The sequence below is a fragment of the Lactuca saligna genome, chromosome 2, assembly GCF_052625555.1.
Source record: "Lactuca saligna cultivar CGN05327 chromosome 2, ASM5262555v1, whole genome shotgun sequence".
Taxonomy (NCBI): domain Eukaryota; kingdom Viridiplantae; phylum Streptophyta; class Magnoliopsida; order Asterales; family Asteraceae; genus Lactuca; species Lactuca saligna.
The window spans coordinates 88,802,235-88,826,030 of NC_136418.1; the positions used below are offsets into that span (position 1 = coordinate 88,802,235).

General features: G+C 35.0%; 1 protein-coding gene across 1 annotated transcript; it reads left to right on the top strand.

The window, feature by feature from the left end:
- The first annotated feature begins 823 nt into the window (after nt 1–823).
- LOC145031141 (Eukaryotic aspartyl protease family protein) lies at nt 824–2,526 on the top strand. Its single transcript, XM_078979646.1, has one exon. The coding sequence runs from the start codon at nt 988–990 to the stop codon at nt 2,359–2,361; it is 1,374 nt and encodes a 457-aa protein (XP_078835772.1). The 5' UTR covers nt 824–987; the 3' UTR covers nt 2,362–2,526.
- Nucleotides 2,527–23,796: the final 21,270 nt, after the last annotated feature.

Consider the following 23,796-nt stretch of genomic DNA (forward strand, 5'->3'; position numbering starts at 1 on the left):
TTCATCAGTAACAAAATATATATTTTATATCATTTATAACAATCAACCTTTTTGATGATTTATATGATTTTACATATATTTGTGTTAGTAAGATAGAATTTTTTTTAAAAAAATGATAATGTATTTATATTTTTAAATCAAACCGAAAGATATTTTAATTTTAACCAAAAACGCAACATCTATTTTATTTTAAACTTTAGTTGGATTGACTCTTTATTCTTATTTCATTATTCGGTTTATTGATCTAAGCAGTTTATTTATTGATATAAATATTCACTAATTTACTAAATTTAGCATGTTACCTTTGTTTAACGATATGTTATTTATGTTTGCCTATATTAAATTTAAACGGTATTTATGTTACTTTTGTCTAAAAAGAAGCTATCCGCCTGACATAAAAAAACAAAAACCTTTTAAAAGAAACTGATTTCCCTCACAAAACTATTTGTTGTTTTAAAATAAACTATTCTGCAAAAAAATGGGTCTCTTTGTATACTTTTTAGAATATTATATGTTTTCGATAGGCAGCTAATTTCTGAAAGAAAATTATTTTCCAAAACGAAGCTATTCTTCAACTTTTTTTTTCACGTATATAAAAAGGTTTCAGAATGAAAAAAAAAATCAACATATCGTATTTTTAACTCACTGGAAATAATTACCGCAACAAAGTATTCGTGGACGTCGCTTTGCGTGGGTGGGTTTATATATATATATATATATATATATATATATATATATATATATATATATATATATATATATATATATATATATATATATATATATATATATAAACGCACCTACTTGTATGACTGAAGTTCAAAGTTCAAACCATCTTTACCAGCTTTTTTCTCCAATATATTATGCGATCTATTCTTCCTCTTTAGACCATTTCCCCTTCACCTTCCCAACCGTAATCTAGGGGAAATTGTTGGATCAAACTTCCACATTCATATATATTGCGTATAGAGATTCTTATCCTCTTTCATGGCTTCCTTACGTCTCTTATTTTCTTCCCTTCTATTCACCATCTTCTGTCTGCAACTGCTTTTCCTTTCCCCAACCCTTTCCACGTCCAGGCGCGTGCTGCACAATCATGTCACTGACCAAAATGAATCCGGGTTTAGGGTGGCCCTCACACATGTTGATTCCGGGAAAAATATGACGAAGTTTGAGCGCTTACAACTCGGTGTAAAGAGAGGTAACCTCCGGTTAGAAAGACTCATCAATAACATGATGGCTAGTTTATCGGTTGAGTCAAGTTCACAAGTAACGTCACCCGTTCATGCTGGAAATGGAGAATTCTTGATGAATTTGGCCATCGGAACTCCCCCAGAAACGTACTCTGCCATTATGGATACTGGTAGTGACCTCATTTGGACACAATGTAAGCCATGCACCAAATGTTTTGATGCACCAACTCCCGTTTTTGATCCGAAGAAGTCATCGTCATTCTCTAAGGTGTCATGTTCGAATAGTTTATGCAAGGCGTTACCAACTTCGGATTGTGGATCAGATGGCTGTGAGTATTTGTATTCTTACGGGGATTACTCGTCGACACAAGGGATTTTAGCAACAGAGACGTTTATGTTCGATAAGGTGTCGGTGCCGTTGGTCGGGTTTGGTTGTGGAGAAGATAACGAAGGTAGTGGGTTCAATCAAGGTGCTGGGTTAGTAGGGTTAGGGAGGGGTCCTTTGTCTTTAGTTTCACAGCTCAAAAAGTCAACATTTTCTTATTGTTTAACCTCCATTAATGATGATACATCATCAGGAAACCCATCAAGTACTCTCGTAATGGGATCTTTAGAAAGCCAAATAGCAAATGATAGCGTTTTCACCACTCCATTGATTAAAAACCCATCACAACCATCCTTTTACTACCTTTCACTCCAAGGTATTTCTGTCGGAAACGTTGATTTGCCTATCAAGAAATCGACTTTCGCAATCAATTCAGATGGGACCGGTGGGGTCATCATCGATTCGGGTACAACCATTACGTATCTTGAAGAATCTGCTTTCAATATGCTGAAGAAAGAATTTGTTTCACAAACGAATCTGAATGTAGATAACTCGGGTTCGACTGGTTTGGATTTGTGTTTTGAGTTACCTTCAGATGATGGTTCAGGGGAGATGTCGATCGAGATTCCCAAGCTGGTGTTTCATTTTGATGGTGCGAGTTTGGATTTGCCAGGGGAGAATTACATGATCGGAGATACGAATGCTGGAGTGGCGTGTTTGGCGATGGGGGGTTCAAGTGGTATTTCGATATTTGGAAATATACAACAGCAGAATATGATGGTGGTTCATGATCTCGAGAAGGAGACCTTGTCATTCATTCCAACTAAATGCGCTCAGTTGTAGGTTTTGGTTAAATCGGTATGCTGCATGTTCTACAATCATGTTTTATGGGTTTTTAATATGTTATTGTTTTAAGATTTATGATCTAGAAAACCAAAATTTGTTTACAAATTGATGTTCTACAAGCATCGTTTTGCAGTTCAAATTTACATTTGAGTTTCATGTTTTTGTTTTGGAAAATAGATCGATATAGTCATGTTTTGAGGGCAAATTCCAAATTTTAAACATACAAAATCATATTTCCACATATAGACATTATTCCGTACAGACCCTCCAAATGATCCGTAGAATCGACTAAAATATATATATATATATATATATATATATATATATATATATATATATATATATATATATATATATAAAGCTTATATACCCTTAAAGGTATATTCACTTTTCCTATATATATAGGTTCAGGTTCATTTGAAACCGTTTTAATATTGTGAGACCGTGAAACCAAATCTAAAAATAATTTTAAAATAAAAAATAAATGGAAAAATAAAAAAAATAATTAAATATTATTTTCAGAACTTGAATTAACTAAAAAAATTAAAAAAAAATAATAAAAAAAAATTCCATTTTTTTTTGGAAAATACGTGAAATATTCTAATAGAATATTATACTGATATATTCTAAAAAATAATTTTAAAATGCAAAATAAATGGAAAATTTTTAAAATTCTTTTTTTTTAAATATTATTTTTGGAACTTGAATTAAATAAAAAAAATAATAAAAAATTTTCATTTTTTTTAAAAATACGTGAAATATTCTAATAAAATATTACAATATACATATTCTAAAAAATAATTTTAAAATGCAAAATAAATGGAAAAATCTAAACAATCTTATTTTTAAATATTATTTTCGGAACTTGAATTAACTAAAAAAAATAAAAAATAATAAAAAAAATCTCATTTTTTTAAAAAATACGTGAAATATTCTAATAGAATATTACACTTTACATATTCTAAAAATTAATTTTAAAATGCAAAATAAAGGGAAAAATCCAAAAATTCTTTTTTTAAGTATTATTTTCGGAGTTTGAATTAATTAAAAAAAATAAAAAAAATAAAAAAAAGTTAAAAGATGCGTTTCACGGTCTCACAAAATATAGGTGCTCTCAAATGAACCTAACCACATATATATATATATATATATATATATATATATATATATATATATATATATATATATATATATATATATATATATACACACAGGGATATTGAATATATACTAGTAGGGGTGAGCAAAAACCGCAACCGCAATGAAAACCGATGGTGAGGTTTCTGTTTTTCAAAAACCGTAAATTTATGGTGCGGTGCGGTTATTACTTTTCAAAAACCGCAAAAAACAAAAAAAACGCATCACACCACATATATTATATAAACTTTTTTTTATTAATTATGAATATATTAAATATTAAAAATAAGACAATTTTCATTAATGAAAGATGAATAAAATAGTAGGAGACAAAATTATGGTTTTTTGTTATGTTTAACTTTGAAAAACAGTGAATTAGACAATTTTAAGAAAATTATAGTTAATTTCTGTTTATTTGATGTTTTAAAGATATTAATTGTTTGTGATTTAAGTTAATTGTCTTACACATTATAGTTTTTTTTTTATTATTATTACAAGTACTATATTTGAACTCTTAAAACCATTTGAACTCTAAACTGTGGTTGAAACCAAACAAAATAATCGCATCAAATCCATGCTGTTAATAACCGCACCACAAAAAAACCGCCTAACCGCACCGCAAAAATAACCCCACTAAGCGGTTTTGAAAATGGATTAACCGCATTTGCGGTTAGTGGTAAGGTTTTGGCTAATAATTGCACCGCGCTCACCCCTAATATATACATTACAACCCCATCTAAGTTTAAGTACTAAACATTTTAAATATGTCATTTTAACTTAGTAAAAATACTCGGTTTGGTTTTCACTTACTAATATACAATCTACGATAACATTTATTTCCTCAATTATCGTTTTATCATCAATGTTTTGTTTCCTCCATTATCATTTATTATTTTATCCCAGTGAATATTATTGTTTTTCACTATCACGAAGGTTGAATAATCAATATTCTTGCTTCCTTATCAAAGCTATTGTGTTGATCCTGAATCTACATCTTCAAGTGTTAATCGTGAATCCCTTAATCGCAATCTTTATATAGTAAAACAACGTATTTTCTTTAGGTTTAGTAGCTAAGCTTAGGTGTGATTATAATGTACATTCACTTTTCATTATATATATATATATATATATATATATATATATATATATATATATATATATATATATATATATATATATATATAAGAGGGAGGTAAATTCAATTGAGAAAAATAAAAGGTTAAGAATGGGAGAATCATTCTCGCCCAATCATTTTTATATATGTAAAACAAATTTAGATTAAGTCATTAAAGGTATGTTGTTCTTCTAGATCATCATCTGTTCTTTATCAACATAATCTGTTATTCATTTATCTAGTCGTTCATCCGTTCTTCATCAACATCATATGCTCTTCATCAACATCATACGCTCTACTACTTGTTCGCTATCAACGTCACCTGTTCTTCATAAAAAACATCGACAATTCATAAAGACATTAACTCTTCATAAAAAAAATCTTTGTTTCTTCATCAAAATGTTCTGATTCATCATCAAAAATATTTATTCGTACTTAGGTGTATATCGTGATTCAATCTTGTCTAGTTTCGTTGACATCAAGCAAAATCGTTAAAGATAATCCATATTTATCGATTTCCCTTCATTTAGTGATCACCAATCATCGAAACTTCATCAAAAGAGCCTTCATCAATATCAAAAAACAGATAGCAATCGAAAGTTTATCAACATAACCATATATTTGAAAAGAAAATTAAAAATCGTTTTTAGGTTTGGAAAACTTCGTTTGTCATATATTTTTCATAAGTTTTGATCTAAACGTAATGATTATTGATCAGTTTTAATAGAATTTGATTTGTGTTGTAATTATTGGCTTTAATTGTTATTTTTTTTACCACAATTATATAAGTTAATTTATTTACATGCAAGTTGTTCGATGAAATGCATAAACTAAATATATCACGTAATATTCACAAGTGAATATGTCTTTACACGAGAATCAATGTATGTCACAACTAGAAATTTAGGGCTTAGATTGTGAAGCTTGTACACAACAATTTCATCTATGTAACCTTGTTGCATCTAATTAGTGAAATTCAAACTACAATGTTAAATGAAATCATATGTGCATACATTTAGGAATCAAGTTGAAATAGCCTCTCGTAAGCTCAAGATGGGTCCAATAGCTAAACAAAATCAATGTTGGGCCTTATTGGGTCGAAAACTTTTCTTTGGGACTTATTGTACCGAAAACCCTTTTATTGGACCCAATTAAACCCAAAAACCCCTTACATACTCCAAACTGAAAAACCTTCTACACTTGGGCTTTAATGGACCGAAAACCTCTTAATGTGTAACATCCCGGAATCGCAAGAGTAGAGTTGAAGGACTAAAAGTGTAAGTTTTAGAGGGTGACTCGACGAGTCCATGGTTAGACTCGGCGAGTCAGGTTGCGGCTATGGCCGCGTGTCAAGTGGCCTACTCGGCGAGTCCAAAGATGGACTCGGCGAGTAGGTGCTGTATGGAGAAAACCCTAATTTTCGGGGTTGAGCCCTATATAAAGAGCATTATACCCCTCCACAGCCTCCCTTATTCCCCCCTTGAGTTCCAGAAACCCTAAATTCGTGGAGAGTCCCATTATTGAACAAATTAGAGCTTGGAGAAGTGTTGTTTGAAGAGATCTTGAAGGAGAGGTGGCTTGGATCAAACGGATTTGCTTGGATTCGAGTTTGGTTGCTATTGAGGCATCTTTTGGAGGTAATACTGTCGTTCTTGGGCTGTATCTTCCTAGTTTCATCATTTTGGGGCTTGTGGCGAGTATCTCTTGGACTGTTTTGGAGTTTGGAGGTTAGATCTGAGGTTGCTACCTCAGATCTGGAATATTGAAGGCCTTGAGTGCAGTAAAGTTCCTGTGTTTGAGTGCTTAGTGAAGCCACCATATCCCAAACCTTGGTTCTAAGGTGAATAAGGCTTAGATCTCTTTAGATTCACGTAAAGTTTGCCACTTTACGTGATGGATGGATTGTAGGAGGTTGGATCTATGTTTTGGATCAATTGCATGGCCTGAGATGCTTCTGTATGGATTCAGACCGGTGGTACTCAACGAGTCACGTGGGTGGACTCGACGAGTTGCTTGAAGATGGCCTGGAACTCGACGAGTTGGAAGAACAACTTGGCGAGTAGGTTGAAGATAGCCTTGGACTCGACGAGTCAATTTGGACTCGGCGAGTCTTGTCGAGGAAGTCCCAATATTTCTGGTTGAGTCGATGAATCGGTGAGTCAAGGGATGACTCGGTGAGTTGGGTGCGAGTGGACTCAGAGTTGTTGGACTTGACGAGTCTTGGGGTGACTCAGCGAGTTGGATAGCTGATTGAAGGAAGTTCTGAGCATATGGACTCGGCGAGTCATCAGGTTGACTCGGCGAGTAGGGTCAGTTAGGGGTTGACTTTGACTTGTCCAAGGTTGACCAGTTGTCTTCCAGGGGTATTTTGGTAATTAAGGGTATTTATTGAGTTGTATGTTTTGATGTTCAGTGGAGGAGTTCGTGTCAGAGTTCGGAGCAGCAGGATCTTATCTTTTCATCCGACAGTTTCGAGGTGAGTTATCCTCACTATATCAACAGGGTCTAAGGCACCAAGGCCGGCCCTTTATTGGATTGAGATTCGGATATGGTTATTATGTTATTGTTTGATGTGTCTGCGTCTTGGTAGCTAGGATGGTACATGCTAGGAGACCTTGTTAAGGTCAGTTTCCCGATATACAGAGTGATGCTATGCTAGTGACCGGTTAGGTCGGTAACGCAGTTAGGGTAATGATATGCTATGTGATCTGCTTGCTCGATTTGTTGACTATGACTGTTATATGAATGTATGTTTTGTGCACATGGTTGTTTGGACTGGAGATGGGTTGAGGCGGGTCCTGCTTTGTGCTGTAGGCCAAGATACCCAGGGCGGACCAGTTGTTCTGAAGGCCCAGCGAGCGGTCAGGATAGGCTGTAGGCCCCACGAGGGCGGACCAGACGTGCCGAGGCTCGGAGAGTGGACCAGGCCGACTGAAGGCCCGATGCCGGCGGACCAATCACACTGTAGACTCAGAGAGTGGACCAGGCCGACAGAAGGCCCGATGCGGGCGGACCAGTCACACTGTAGACTCAGAGAGTGGACCAGGTGGGTTGCAGGCCCGATGCGGGTGGACCAACCCCACTGTAGACTCGAAGGACATGACTAGGCCTGGAGGATGGATCCGATGGAATGAAGGCCCGATACGGCGGACCAGTCACACAGTAGACCCGAGCTGCATGGCTGTTCTATGTTCTGTTATGTTATGTATGTTTTATATGTTTTGGACCGGAAGGTCGCAGCCTGGAAGGGCGTATGCGTGGTTGGTATTTTGGGGGTATCTCACTAAGCTTTCGGGCTTACAGTTGTGGTTTAATGTTTTTCAAGTTTTTCAGGAGACCGTGGCAAGGCGAAGGCGCGATCGTACCGCTCCTCATGATTTTGTAGCAATGTGATTCTGGGAATACTCGAATGATTTGTATTGAAAACCTTTTTGTAAACATTTTAATGAAAATCGGGTTGTTTTGAAAAAAATTAAATTGGTTGTATTTTTCGGACGTTACATAATGGGCTAAGCCAAAACCCAAAAGCCCATGAATTTAGCCCACTATGGCCGAAAACCCTATATGGTTTCGGTTAGGGCATGAGTAAAAAAAACAAAATAAAAAATCTTGCCACCTCAATGCTTTTCCCTCTATTAACCTTAAGACAACCAAGCAATGCATGTGACTAACCTCCATGCCTCCATGCAACACCCACCATTACCCCCATGCAACAAGCTCTCTTTTTCACCTCCCTCTTATACTTTCGGTCGAGACACCACACACCCCCATCAAACACTTTCACTCACTTTGCTCAAGGAGATTCTAACATCTTTTCTCTCAAAGTTTTGAGCAACACCAACATCAAAATCGGTCCTAGTCATTTTGGTAAGTTCCTTGTGAAAATAAAAGTGTTTTATACATGTTAGTGTTAAGATGACTCCTTTTACACACCCATTTCGTGTGTATGATCCTTAGAACATCACCCATTTTCGAGTGGCCTTCAAGTTACACAAAGCTAGGCTCAACAACATCTTTCTTCTTCTTCCTTCAACTCATGAAATCAACAAGGTGAGCTTCATACCCCATGCTTTTACGTGATTTTCATGTATTTATTTTTACGTGCTTTTACGTGATTTTCATGAAATCAACAAGGTGAGCTTCAACTCAAGTTTCATTTAACCATTGGATATTTGCATGTACCTACATGTTTATGTAACAATTTGAGCTTATAATGTTGAATATCTCATGTTGATACACCATAAACTCGAGATTTACAAGCCTCATGTTTTCTAGATTAAGTTTATCTTTTGGACAATTGCATGCATCATGGTTATATGGAACAAATACTTGTGTAAAAAGGTTATTATCTTATACAGCTTCATAAAAATCGTGATGAACATGTTCATTAACATACTTGTTATATAAAAGTTTGTGGACATGGGTTGGTCACTCAAACTTTTTGAAATCATAGTATGTATATATCCATGTATGTTTACTTTTAGATACATACATACTCTCCATTTTAAAAACCTACACTAATACTTGGATAGAATATTAAGTTTATCATTTATGGTGTTACAAAAGTCGTGACATATTTGAGTTAAACCTAAACAACATATTAGGTTCTATAAACGTGCAAAAATTGGTAGAACGGATGTTAAACATAATCACAAAGTTTGATATTTTACTAAAAACAATATTATTAGTAAAATATCCGTAAACTTGTCATCATCATTTTCGGATGGTTTATAACATTGGGGTAATATGCTATTTTTGCAACATATGTTACAACCAGACATATTCACTAAAGTCTATCTATATAAAATGTTGTAAATAGTTAACCAAAACCATATAAAGAACATCTTTATGACAGAAAAATGTGTGTGTCATAAACTTTCTATCATTAAATTCACATTGCATAAGTCATAAGCTACATGTCATGAAATTTGGGAATCACGTGTCATAAAACAATATAATACCTAATTTTGTAAAATGCGTGTCATAAAACATCTGTCACGAATTTACACTAGTGATATTATTTCAATATTCAATAAAGAGAGTAGAACTTTACATAAAACCGTTAATGCTCTAGTGAGACACTATCTTCACCGTACCTACCTAGCGTACACTCTAAGTCCTTTAATTATAACCAGAGTCTCCTGAAGGGAGAGCAAGGTAATTGTGTATAGATCTATACGGGGATTGACACCCCCACACCTGAGCTGTTCGCTACAACTAGACAGGGCCAGTCTAGGGTGACAAATATCTTGCCGAATCCGACGCCTAAAGAACTTCATGAAAGGCATAACAGTCACATCAAGCATGGTTATAATGACTCGCATAGGGATTAATAATTCTATCTTGATTTATAGGAAAACTTACACTTTACTGGTTTTATAAAGTGTAAGACTACACAATATTTTCAATACTAAACTGTCACTATTCCAGTCTTAGGGTCTAAGACTATAGTTTCATAAAATCAGAAAATATGGGATTTTGTAGGAACATACATTCACATGATTCAAAGAAACGTGCATACATATATTCATGGTTTCGGAAATGAACATACAATTCACTTTTATGGAAAATATTGGAGTTTCTAGAAACATACAATATTTTTGTCAAGCAAAATAAATACAAACTATTTTCATAAAAAAATGCTTATGAACTCATCAACATTCTATGTTGACGCTTCTCAAAACGGCTTATATTCTCAGGAAACCAGTAAGCCGATACCTGAGCCATGGATTTTGGATATTCTGTTGCATCATGAAATTTACAATTTTGTCCCTTTTGTGTAACAACATTTACAAATTGTAAACATATGAAGATTGTAATCTTAATGTATGTCATTTGGTTGCTATGTCCATTTATATTCAATTGTGATGATACAATACAATGACGTCATCCGCCCACAGACGTTTTCCGCCGTCGTGGTTCCGGGTGTGACAATGTATCTATTTTAAAAACACAGAGCAATTTTGTAATTCATCTGCGAATAACATATAAAAATTATATTCACATGTGAATATATGTAATATTCACAAATGATTATAGGTAATATTCATAAATAATAATGTACTTTTTCAGATAATCAAGAAAAATAAAAATACATCGTTTTAAGATCCTAGACAAGTTTGTAATTCATATGTAAATAACATATAAGGTATATATCCAAATGTAAATATATGTAATATTCACAAATGAATATATGTAATAATCAAAGCTGAATATATATATATATATATATATATATATATATATATATATATATATATATATATATATATATATATATATATTATTCACAAATGAATAAAAATGTCAATAAAACCGAGAACTACAAAATATATAAAATTCAAGATTAAAAAAGGTATTTGATAAGAATATACATTTATTCACATACAACTAATCTTTTTATGGTTAATAAAATAATCATATAGGTATATTTTTTTATTAATATTATATTAATTTGTGAATAAATAATAACAATTTTTTCGGAAAATTCAAAAAAACGTAATTTTGAGGCTCTAAACAATCTGGAATGGCCGAAAAACACCGTATGTCATAGCGAATCGGTGAGTTTTGTGAATCGTCCTATTTTACTTCAAATATGCGAATTTCTTCCAATTCCGAGACGAAATTCATTGCGGCACATTTTTTTGATGATGTCACTAAATTTTCACTCCTATTAGTGATGACATCATCATGACATGTTATTTTATTTATATGTGAATAAAGTTTAGAAATTATTACTACATATTTACTTATAATGTTACTAAGTTCGATTTCATTAGTAAAGATATAATTATATTATGTTATATTTATTTATGTAAATAAACTATACATGTTGATTTATTCATTTGTTAATAAAACATTTATATATAAAAATAAATCATATACTATAAGAATTTGTAACATCCCAAAATTCAAGAACAAAAAAATCATTTTAATTAAGTTATTAATATAAAACCATCAGTATAAAAACATTCATATTAATAACTCATGTCAAAACCAAAGTGTCAAAAATCAAACCATATTATCATAAAACCATATCAGAGTGTAATCCTAAAGACCTGATGTGTGGAAAACATAGTGTGATGCACTACGATCGAGCTGGATCCTTTCCTTTGAAAACGAATTACCTAAAACCAAAATTGAAAACCGTAAGCACAAAGCTTAGTGAGTTCCCCCATCATACCACATGCCATATAAACGCATGACATACATACTGCCAGACATATCTGGGTGCCCGACCTATGCCTTCGGTCCTCTCGACCGATGACCGACAACTGGCCTCCCATTCGTTATCTCTCTATCGGTAACTGGGGACTATTTCACCCCTACCACTACCATATAAAACCCTAGCATAATAATATAAATCACATACTGCCTAGCATATTTGGGTGCTGGGCTACCCCTTCGGTCCTATCGACCGGTAACTAGGGACTATTTCACCCCCTACTACTACCATATAATATCATATCACATATATCATAATCTGGCTAGCATGGCTGGGTACTATACTACCCCTTCAGTCCTATTGACCGGTAACCGAGGACTATTTCACCCCTACGACTACTATCACATAACATCATATCATGCTAGAACATAAAACATATCAGGTAGCAGCAAACCTAGATGAATATCACAAAGATAATCATCTGACATACAGCTCCTACAAGTGGGCCGACATTGTGGCCGTAGACTCACTGCTACTGGAAGGTAACTCACCTCACACTGTTGAAGTCTCGTAGACACAATCCCAGCTGCTGGATGACAGGTTCCCGAACTGTCAACATCCGAACACCCTATTAATAATTGGGTTCCAACTCATAACCATACATACATACTTGGGGTAAATACTACATTACCCTAACTTAGCTTTATCAAAGCCCAAGGCCCAATCAAAAGGCCTAAAAGTCCATTATGAGTTAAAGCCCAACATATCGCCTAATTTTCCAAATTTGGCCCAAACCTTTGCATGGCCTTATTCTAAGGCCCAACCAAAAATTCCAATGTAACATTTGGTATTTCTAATGGCCCAATGTCTCATAATCGTAAAGGCCTAAACTATGGCTCATCTATGGCCTAATTTTCCAAATTGGTCCTAACCCCTTACATGGTCCTTACCCTAGGCCCATTAAATTATTCTGACCCATTTGCTTGTTCTTGGATGGCCCATTATTATCCCAATCACCAAAGCCTAATAGAAAGGTCCATCTTAAGGCCCAAGTAAGAATAGGGTTTCACATAAAATGACAACTAGCGTTAAGTGTTTCTCACTTAACCCATTAAGGACTAAATCCATTAAGTCCCACGTGGCCTTAGGTTAATTTGCATTGATTTTTAATTAATATTTTAAGTTCATCACATAATTACGATGTAGTCTCGATAAGTCCCAAATTAAGGTTTCATGGCATTAGGGTTTTCCAAAACCTAATTAGGGTTTCCACCCATGTTAGCCCAATAGGCCCAATAGCTAGGTCCTTTGACCAATTAAGGTTCATTAGGCCGATTAGTCACATGTTTGGGCTTTTAGGCCATTTAGGGATTTATTTGGCCCATTAGGGTTTTAGTCCCTTTGTCCAAACATCCAACGAGTCACAATCCAAACAAGGCACACCGCCACCCGACACGGTGGCCGGTGGCGGTAGAAGGCGGTAGCCACTACCTCACAGTGGTGGTTTTGAGTTTCTTTCCATTATTCATATTTTTTGTTACGATTTACAAAGATCTAATCCCAAAAATAAACATACACACATCAATCCTTGTGGTGGCGGGTGGTGATAGATGGTGGTAGCCACCACCTCACGGTGGTGGCGTTGGCTATCCTCGATTTTCCGGATATGCATAACACATACACACATACTTCATGCTATATTTCATTGGAAAATACACACCCACACACCAATGTATGCCCACTGCCACCCACACACGGTGGTCAAAGGTGGTAAAAAAACAAATGGCGACAGCCACCATGGCTGGCTGCCATGGTGGCTCTCTAAAATCTCCGACTAGCCAACAAAACTCACATACAAACACGATGGAACTATGATCCACACATCACGATACCATCTGAAACACACACACCCATATCTGTTGCTCGAAAAAGAACCCAACCACGCACCTGGTGACCAAATGTGACGACAGTGATCTGAGATGGTGGCACCAACAATGGATAATGGAGGAGAACAGAGGGTGTTGACGGGATGTAGCAACCTCCTAAATGACAGCGGTGGCGAATCTTAGTCAGCGGCGGCTTCTAATCGCTATGGAATGGAATCGGAGGCGGCAGTTGTGGCTGGAACATGGTAGCATGAGAATGGAAAGCAACAGTGACCAACAGCAACAAAAGATGGCGGTGAAACCTCCGTCGAAGTGGTAGTTGTGATGTAATAGGAGGAAAGAAGAAGATGACGCCCGTTCTTGGTTCTTCTCGGCAGCTGGACGACGACGTGTTGGAGGGTGGCTCCTGTCGATGACATCGACGATGGTGGCCGCTCGGATCTTCATCTTGCCGAAAAATTTGAAAAAATCGGGAGGTGTAAGGGGGTGACGACTGGAGATTTGTAAGGTGGCGGCTAAAGTTAGAGATAGGGTTAGGGTTTGGAGGTGCGACGAGGGAAAGCGGGACACAATCTTAAACCCTCGACTCCAGAATACACTTTAGCCCTTCTAACACAATTGGTCCTTCCATCCCAAAAGGCTTTCAATTGAAGTCCCAAATTTACTATATAGTCTCTTGCTTCTAAGAATTCTTCCAATCTAATTCAAAAGATACCAAACAACCCTCAACCCTTAAAAGTCTTTACAATTTAAACACCATAATTACAATTTTAACCCGTGAAATCCAATTTATAATATTTGGCATTAAAATACTCATAATAATTACATCTCGAGGCTTCAGAGTTTATTATTTATTTAATTGAGTTTAAACAGAGTGTTACAGAATTGGTTTGTGTATAGTTTCTTTGTATATTGTAACAATATTATTTTACATGAAAATTCAAAATTATACTAAGACAAACAACATTATATTGGTTAATGAATATCATTAGGATATAGTTACCCTGTAGGAAGCACTAAAGGTCATTATGTGTATGCATTGTATATGTGTTGTGGTACGGAATATTTTGAAGGAATTCACTAAGCCTCAGTTTACAGTTGTTAAATAACTACTTTACAGGTTGTTCATCTAACTGTAGAAAGGGTCATGCATGATTGTATCTGCATCAATGTATTAATAAGGTTTTATAAGACTTCTATTGAACACTCTTTTATAATCATGTAATAATGGTTTGTAGTGTTTTATGTAAGACATATATTTTAAATAAATAAAAATGAAAATTTTGCTTTGAAATTCAGGACGTAACAAGTTGGTATTACAGTCCTAGTTTGAGCGAATTGGATGAACACTCGTGTGATTCCAGACTTAAACTAAGGATTTTAATATCTTAAACAAAATTTTTTATAAAAGAAATAATGTAAACAGATAAGGATGTGACACGTACAGTCAGGAGGAACTCAAAAAGGAAAGTGATTCCCAAAATATCTATATTGTTATATCTGTTGATAGATGATCTGTTAGAAATGTATGCTATGATGTAGACTAGGTATCTTATCAAGAATTATAGGTTAGAGTTTGCCTAATACCTAAGATGCCTTATAGTCTAGAGACTTGATTGTCAAATTCTGCTTAAAACCTATAGTAATGCTATACTAGCTACTTAACAAAATACCTTAGGCTGCATGTCCTAGAATTTGATAGTTTTAAACTTCCTGATTTGGTCCAACTGTTGTAGTGTCAGACCTTCCAGTCGATAGATGATTTGAACCTACAACATGCAATCGTATTTGAGTCCAACCGTTGTAGTGTCAGACCTTCCAGTCGACAGATGATTTGATCCTACGATATGTGATCATATTTTGTCCAATAATTAGTTTGTATTAGTAAAAGCTCTTCCTTGACCGTTAGAAGTGATAATAAAAGAGATGATAGGATATATATATATATATATATATATATATATATATATAGGAATGAGAATAGTTAGGCCTTTGAACACTGATTGTACGAAAAGGTCAGCAGATAAGGGAGCGTAGAAACTTAGAAACATTAGGACAATTCTTGGATCTAGTATGGATAGGTGTGGAAGGTAGTATAGGCCCATACTACCAGAAGAAAAAGATCCAAATAAATTCATATTAAACCATTCTCATTTCAATCTCCAGCATGGTGACGATTACGAGAGTGAGTGGTTCAGGTTCTTGATCAGACGAGTTAGGTTCAAACAACACAGAGATATGTGGCATAATTCAAGCGATAGTATTAGGCGATGTGACAGACATAATCTTGAAAATGTTATGATATATTAATACTAAGTTGATTGATTTTTTGATGAGCTGTATGTTGTCATTGCAAGCACCATTGCCGCCAAAGCCACAACTACTATTGCTACTGCAGCTTCACCTAGAGAGAAGGAAATACATTTCTGCGAGTTTAATAACACCAAGCCCCCAGAGTTTGATGGTGTTAGGGATTCTATTGTTGCAATGAGATAGATCTCAGATGTAGAAGGATGCTTATACACTTGTGCCTCCCTAGAAAATATGAAGTTTAGTTATGCACAAAATCTCCTACGTTATGGGGTGAATGATTGGTGGAACTTTGTCACAAAGGATTACTCACTGGCGGAGAAGAGCGGCATGACCTATGAGAAATTTGTTGATAAATTCATAGAGTAGTATTTTCCCCTAGTAGAAATGGAGCGACTAGCTCAAGAGTTTCTATCGCTCAAGCAGACAACTGAAATGGTGATGGAGATCACCAATATGTTCATGGAAAGAGCCTTTTTTTGCCTCGAGTATGCATCCTCATAACAAGTGAAGATGTCTAGGTATCTAAGTATACTCAAGAATGACAGTAGAGATATTGTTGCAAACAATTGCTACAAGAACTTATTGGAGATATAGGATTATGCTGTTGGATTATTGTCTAAGTCCATAACTATTTTGGTATGTACTTGACCCGATTATAAGCATGGTCCTTTTGGGTTGCCTTCACCATAGCAATATATAGGATGAATTAAGGAGAGAAAGGTTTAATTATGAATTATTAATAATATATTAAAGGAGAAATCATATAGTTTAATTAATATAGTCAAGAATTAATTAAAAATTAATTTTATGGATAAAAGAAATTAATTAAACTTAGGGGACTGGAATTCTAATTATAAGATAATTGCAATTGGGCTATGGATCACCTTGGAATATAGGTTGGACGAAATCTATGGGAAGCCCATCTGATTTTCGTCCAAGGCATGTTCCAGAAGGAGTCCATGGGCTGCTTAGGGCTTATGCAGTCAAATTAGGGTTTCCTTGTTAGATAACCCTAATTGCCTAGCTATTTAAGGAGCCCCTAAACCCTAAAAACGTGGTAATTGAATCCTAGGGTTTCCTAGATGTTTTGGAGCCTCCTTCCACATCTCTTCTTTATCTTGTTGCTTAGTGGTGTTTGTGACTCCATTAGAGGTGCAAGACTTGAGGCACTAAGCTTCTTGAAGCCAATCAAAGCAAGGAATTGATTGTTATTACTACATAACAATCAAAGGTATTTCTCTAAACCCTAATTCAGATTACAATAAGTTAGATCTAGGGTTTATAGCTTTGGATTTTCAATTGTATGTTTATTAGACAAACTAGATCCAAAAGCTATTAGGGTTTGCATGTACACCATAGGAATGATGTATTGCTCGAAAACCATCAGTGGTATCAGAGACTAGGGTTGTTTGTTGATGAATTTGATGCATATTTGATCGAATATTGACTGAAAAACGAAATTGTTTGACTTTTGGGACTGGACTCGCCAAATCCATGACTGAACTCGCCGAGTCCACGGGTACTCGACGAGTCCAGTGCTGACTCGACGAGTCAGCGAATCCGACAACTATTTTTTGCGATTTTCTTGCTATTTTGGCTTAGGATAAATACCAAAAACATTTTTGATAAATAAAATCCGATTTTTATTGATTTTCGGTGAATATCCTTACCAAAATAGAAGATAATTACCAATTAATCAAATACTTGTTGCCTTATAAGATAATGTTTAATTATTTGAGTTATTTGATGAATTATCTTGCAAGTAATTGGACTATGACAAAATTAGATAATCACCAATTAATTGTTAATTGCCTTATTTGAATTTGTGATCTAGAATGTTCCATATATATAGTTTTGAAAAGTTTCAAAACTTGCCCTCAAGTTTTGGAATTTAAATTTTTGATTAAAGGCTTAATTTTGAAATATTTAAATTCTAGACCCTAATGTTTTGAAATGTTTTAAAACTTGCCCTAAAGTTTTGGAGTTTAAAATTTGATTAATAGTTTAATTTTGATATATTAAATTCTGAAACCCTAGTACTTTGAAAAGTTCAAGTTACACCCTTATGGTATTGTTAATTAATTAAAGTGCATAATTAAAAGAGAGTTAACAAATCCATAAAGTTTTGGCTTACATTTAATTAAATTAAAAGTATAATTTAATAAAGTAGACCACCTAGTATTTTAAAAGTGTAAAATACACTCTATACTATATATAACATTAAAAGTCTAATATTATATATATGTATGAGTAAACAGTCAGTCTTACCGTTAGTAGGCCTCATTCACGAAGCTGGTCTATAAAGGGTGTTTAAGGAAATTGCCTATAAAGTGGCGATTGAATGGGTATCCACTCTTACCCACCACACTCTTGACTAGTGGAGGATCGTTAGCCGAACGGGTAGGATTGGATGAAACCTTCCATTATAAGTATAATGAAGAACAAAGTAACTAAATGTTTTTCATATTCCCAAATCATAGTTACCTTAGGTAAAATGTGAAATTGTATGCTAATCCATGGAATGACACTTTGTACCCTTGCCGAGACGTTAGTGGAGGGTGTGTGGTTAACCGACACACTAATTTGGGTTTGGCATTGGTGGCGAAGGGTGATTTGATGTTTATTGTAGATCACTGGAGCGTATGTGGGTAAGCGACACAATGGTTAGGTTATAGTAGCATTGAGTGCACCACGTAGATTCGTATGGTGAAACCCACATATTCGAAGGCTTGAAAAGTTCAAGCTCACTCAAGACCTTTTGGAAAGTAAACACGAAGACGGGAAACCTTTGTGTGCACACGTCTTAGAGATGAAGTCACACATTGACCGGTTAAGTATGTTGGGTGTCGAGATTTCAAGTGAGTTGGTTGTTAACTGGGTTCTTCAGTCACTTCCTGAATCATATAGTGAGTTCGTAAGAGAGTACTATATGATAGAAAATGACATGACGCTAATTAATCTCACCTATTTGCTAATAGTTTCTGAATCATCAATGATTTCGCGTGCTGGTCAAGCAAATTTGTCTAGTGAATCAAACTCCCAAGATTCAATGGACATTGGCAACATTGGAATTCCAGAAAGGACTAAGTATGAGATTATCCCATGTAATGTGCCAAAGGATTCAATTTGCTTTTATTTCCAAGAGAAGGAGCCTTGGAGACGAAGCTGCCCAAACTACCTAAGAGATCTAAGAGATGGGAGAGTCATGTCATATGGTTCTACTTCAGGTAAAATCCACTATATAGCTCTTGTTTTAAGTTACTATTCAAGATTCTTAATACATGATGTGATAAGATTACATTTTGATGTTTTTCAGGATCGAAGAAAAGAAAGGAAGCTTAACAAAAGAAGTGTGTTGAATCTGATCATGAAGAAATGGATTTCAATTGCATAGACTCAAAGATCAAATTTTTGAGATGCTGCTTTAGAGTTAGAATACATTTCTTAGGAATGTGTAATAGCATAGTTTTCAGTTGAATTGCATTGTAAGGATAAGTTTTTCCGCAATAAAATAAATTTGGAGATTTATCTTATTTATCCTTGCAATTGTAACAACCCGAAATTTCCGTACCAACTCTTGTAACTCTTTCGTAGTACAATTCGCGCAACCAATTGTCGTTTTCAAATTCGATTTCCGATCTTCCGTTTAATTAAGTCATTAACTGGTACGTATTTAAAAATGACTTAATGGGTGTCTTAACACATTTAGAAATCATTTTAACACCCAACTTTAGTGATCGGAATATTTTTAGAAATTATCGTATCGGGTTACGACAACTCAATCGGGTACGACCAAAAGCCTCGTCTAACGCCGGTATCGTTTAGAATTCCTCCGTGTTCAAGTTTTAGAACCTATATAAACGTGTTTAAGAACTCATTTGAAGCTTTTTCTTTCTCTCTCTACTCTCTCTCTAACCTCTCTCATAAATCCAAGTTTAAGGGTTCAAAACTCAAATTTAAGGCCTCAAATCTCTAAGGTACTTTCCCTAGCTTGTATTGTAACCTTCTTAGCCTTCAAATTCGAGTTCAAAACATGGATTAAGACCACATTCATGAGTTTATGGCCATGGAACCTTCATGGGCTGTAAACTCATATAACATGGGTTTTTAAGCCCTAAAACCCCTTCTAAGCAATGTTGGACATTAGATATGGCTTAATGACTTAATGGAAAGGACTTATAACATTTAAAACATTGATTTTGAGCCATTTGAAGGAGTTTACGGCCAAGGCATAAGCTTGGGTCGTAAACTCATGTAAATGGGGTTTTCATGACCTTAAACCCTTCCAAATCACAAACAAGGCTTAGATATGACTTGTAGAATATTGGTTTTAGAATTTGAACACTTTAAACATAAATTTTGGAGGACAAAAGTGAGTTTATAGCCAAGGCACATTCTTGGGCCGTAAACTCCACTTAAATGGGGATTTAGTGCCTTAAATCATGTCCAAATGCCTTGAAACTCAACCAATGGCCTTGTGGTAAAATCTAGATGCATCTAAAAATAGTTTAAGGGTTTAAAACACATCAAAAATGTCATTTATAGGAGTTTACGGCCTAGGAACATACCCTTGGCCGTAAACTCATAAAACTTGTTAAATGATGCATCAAATACACTCAAATGGCTTGCATAAATTTCTAGAATCACATGTGATTGTTTTAAGCATCAAAAACTAACTTTTCATGGGTATAAGAGAGTTTACGGCCATAGAACATGCCTCTAGGCCGTAAACTCCTAAAAGTATGTTAAATGATGTTCTAAATTCATAACAAGGCTTGGAAAATTAACTAGAATCACATGTGATTGTCCTTTATAGCTCAAATCAAATTTTCTTGGCCATGGGTGAGTTTACGGCCATAAACTCCAAGTGTTTGGCCATAAACTCCCTTTTAAGTGATATAATTTCATTCAATCAATTCCAAGGCATTTTAGAAATCCATTCCAACAATCCCCATGTCCATTTAAGCCATTAAACTCCCAAAATCACACCCACATGAGTTTACGGCCGTAAACTCATGTATGTGTGTGTTCTATGACTGTAAAATCTTTAAAATGTTTACTCTTGGGGAGTAAACTCAAGTTCCAAGTCCCTAGTGCCATTACACGTCCGAAGATGTCACCCGGGTCACTCCAAATGCTCGTTTTGAGGTGTTTAACCTCGTTGGAGTGTAATGTTCCATATAATTAGTGAAAGTATCCCTAATTGAATATATATGGACATTATTTCATTTTACATAGGGACATCGCGAGTAATCAAACCCCAAACCAACGTCTAGTATCCGAAACTTACGTATTTCCGAGTCCGGTGAGTTCATACCCCTACCTTTTTTCACTGTTTTCAGGGGGGGGGGGGGGGGGGGAACACAAGCAAAGTACAAGGAAATTCTTGTACTCAAAACATATTTTCAAACGTGTGTTTCATATTTCATATGCTTTTATTACTGATTACCACAACTGATAAACATTTGAACATGCAGATCACGTAACATATATTTGTGAAATAGGTCTTTAAACTGTGATGTTTTACATATATTTCACAAATGGTTTTCCACATATTATCAGTTAAAATCATGACATTAGACATTTGAATATAATATCTGTACACTGTTTTGTCCTCGGTAGCACTCCACACATATACGCGAGTGGAGGACTATCATATTATTATTAGTAAATTTGTTAATCCTGTATGATTGGAGACACGTCCTCGGCGAACACTCCACCGAGATACGCGAGTGGAGGACTACACCCATAACCAGAATCTCTGGTATTTAGAGAGCGTGACTTGAGTGTATAGATCTATACGGGGCTGACTACCCCACACCTGGCTGCTAGCTACAGCCGAACCGTAATGGTTCAAGGGTGACGAAAGTCATAAGTATGTGGACTACTTATTGCCACATGTGGACTACTTATTGCCATAGGTTTCAGTCTATCGTATGGTTATGGAACTCGCAATTAGGATAACAGATATTTACTTATAGTAATAATACACCACTTTATACATCTTTTACATCTTTTACATCTTTCACGTATGGTAACTAACATTCAGGAAAGTATGGGACTTTCCTGGGGGAAACATGGAACCTAACCACGTTTACATCTTTTACATCACTCACATTGGAAACCAACATGCAGGAAAGCATGGGGCCTTCCTGGGTAACATTTACATAACTAGAAAAAGTAACAAACTGGATAACATTACATCTTTTACAATTGGTAATATACAATAAGGAAAGTATGGGACTTTCCTGGGAATACATGATAAGTAAACAGAACAGTTTAACAAGTCGGATAACCAACTATACATTTTTACATGAGCAGACATGTTTTCAGTGTACAAACTTACTTACCTTACAATTGTGAAACAACAATCAACTTTAAGAAAATATGGGATTTTCTTGGTATACATAACATTTCAGAAACAGAAAGGAAACTTGAAACATTTTCACAAACAAAAACCGCTTATGAACTCACCAGCTTTATGCTGATTTTCAAACCGCTTGTGTTCTCAGGTCAGCGTTAGAACAGGTACCCGAAGATTCCTTTTTGATCAGAAGACGGAGTACATGATGATCCGTTTCATTTTGTTTATATATACTATGTATCACAACTGTACAAACTTTACTTTTGATACATCTGTAAAAATTTTCTTATGTAATGTAATGGTTGTTTTACTTTACTTACTATGTGCATTGGATTTGATACTCAACGTGGAGTCAACCCCAGAAATGTTTCCGCCTTTGGTTTTCGGGGTGTGACAACAATTAAAAATGGATTTTTGTATTTTAGCAATGCTGAGTTGGATATGATTCTTGTTTTGCTATTTGTGGAAATGTCGAGAATTTACGAAATAATGAAAGATTCTCATCGCCCAAGTTTCAATTGGATAGACACTTGGAATCATGCAACATGTATTGTATGTAGAACGAAAATTTTTCATATTTGGAATTTAGACTAATTCTTTGACAAAGTGTCAAGTGAAGGACTAGGAGATCAAGTACACTAGATTGTGCGCTGATCAAGTTCACCACAAGAGTGATTAAGATATTCGTTATGATTTACTAAAGTTTAGTATATATGATTATACTTATAAGAATAAGTGTAATTATGAGTTGATTGGAAGAGTTTCAATGAATAGCAGAACGGATAAGAAGAATCAAATAGGCAGAAAGATAAAAGTTTCTCTATTCTAAGATGAAGGGAGAGTACCTTTTATTGTGTTTTATGATCATCTTAATGATTGAGAACCATATCATGATTGATCCTCTAAGTGAGTCTTAGTGCATTTGTATGTCTAAGAAGAGGAATCAAGAATTGTGGAAATGGTTAAATCTAGAAGTCAATCATACTTCATTCCAAAATCAAGTCTTAGAGTCATACTCCAAGATTGTGACTTGAGTGACAGGTCTTAAGTAAGTTTGTAACACTTATCAAATGTAGAATAAGAAAGTTTCTTATTCTTGTACATTTGAAATTGGTAAGTTGTGATGTATTGGATAGACAAAGACCAACTAAGACCAATTGAGTGAAGTGTTAAACTTGATAACAAGCGGCACTAACTCTTGAATATTTGTTTTGTCAGAGAATTTTTCTTGACGGGAGAATCTTATATGTCAAGGAGTCAGTGGGAGTTTTAATGGTCTTGAAAAGGGTTCAGGAACAAATCAAGAATAAACCTAGTTGATCATCACTAGCACGTGACTTGAGGTTTATAACCTGTCAGACTCTTATTTCTTTGCCATTCCAGTTGAGTTAATTATGCATGTGAGCTCTATGAGTTCTCATTTGAAGGGATAAAGTCAATGCACCTTGATCAA

Excerpts from the sequence above, each read along its gene's own strand:
- LOC145031141 (XM_078979646.1), top strand. The coding sequence starts at position 988 with ATGGCTTCCTTACGTCTCTTATTTTCTTCCCTTCTATTCACCATCTTC.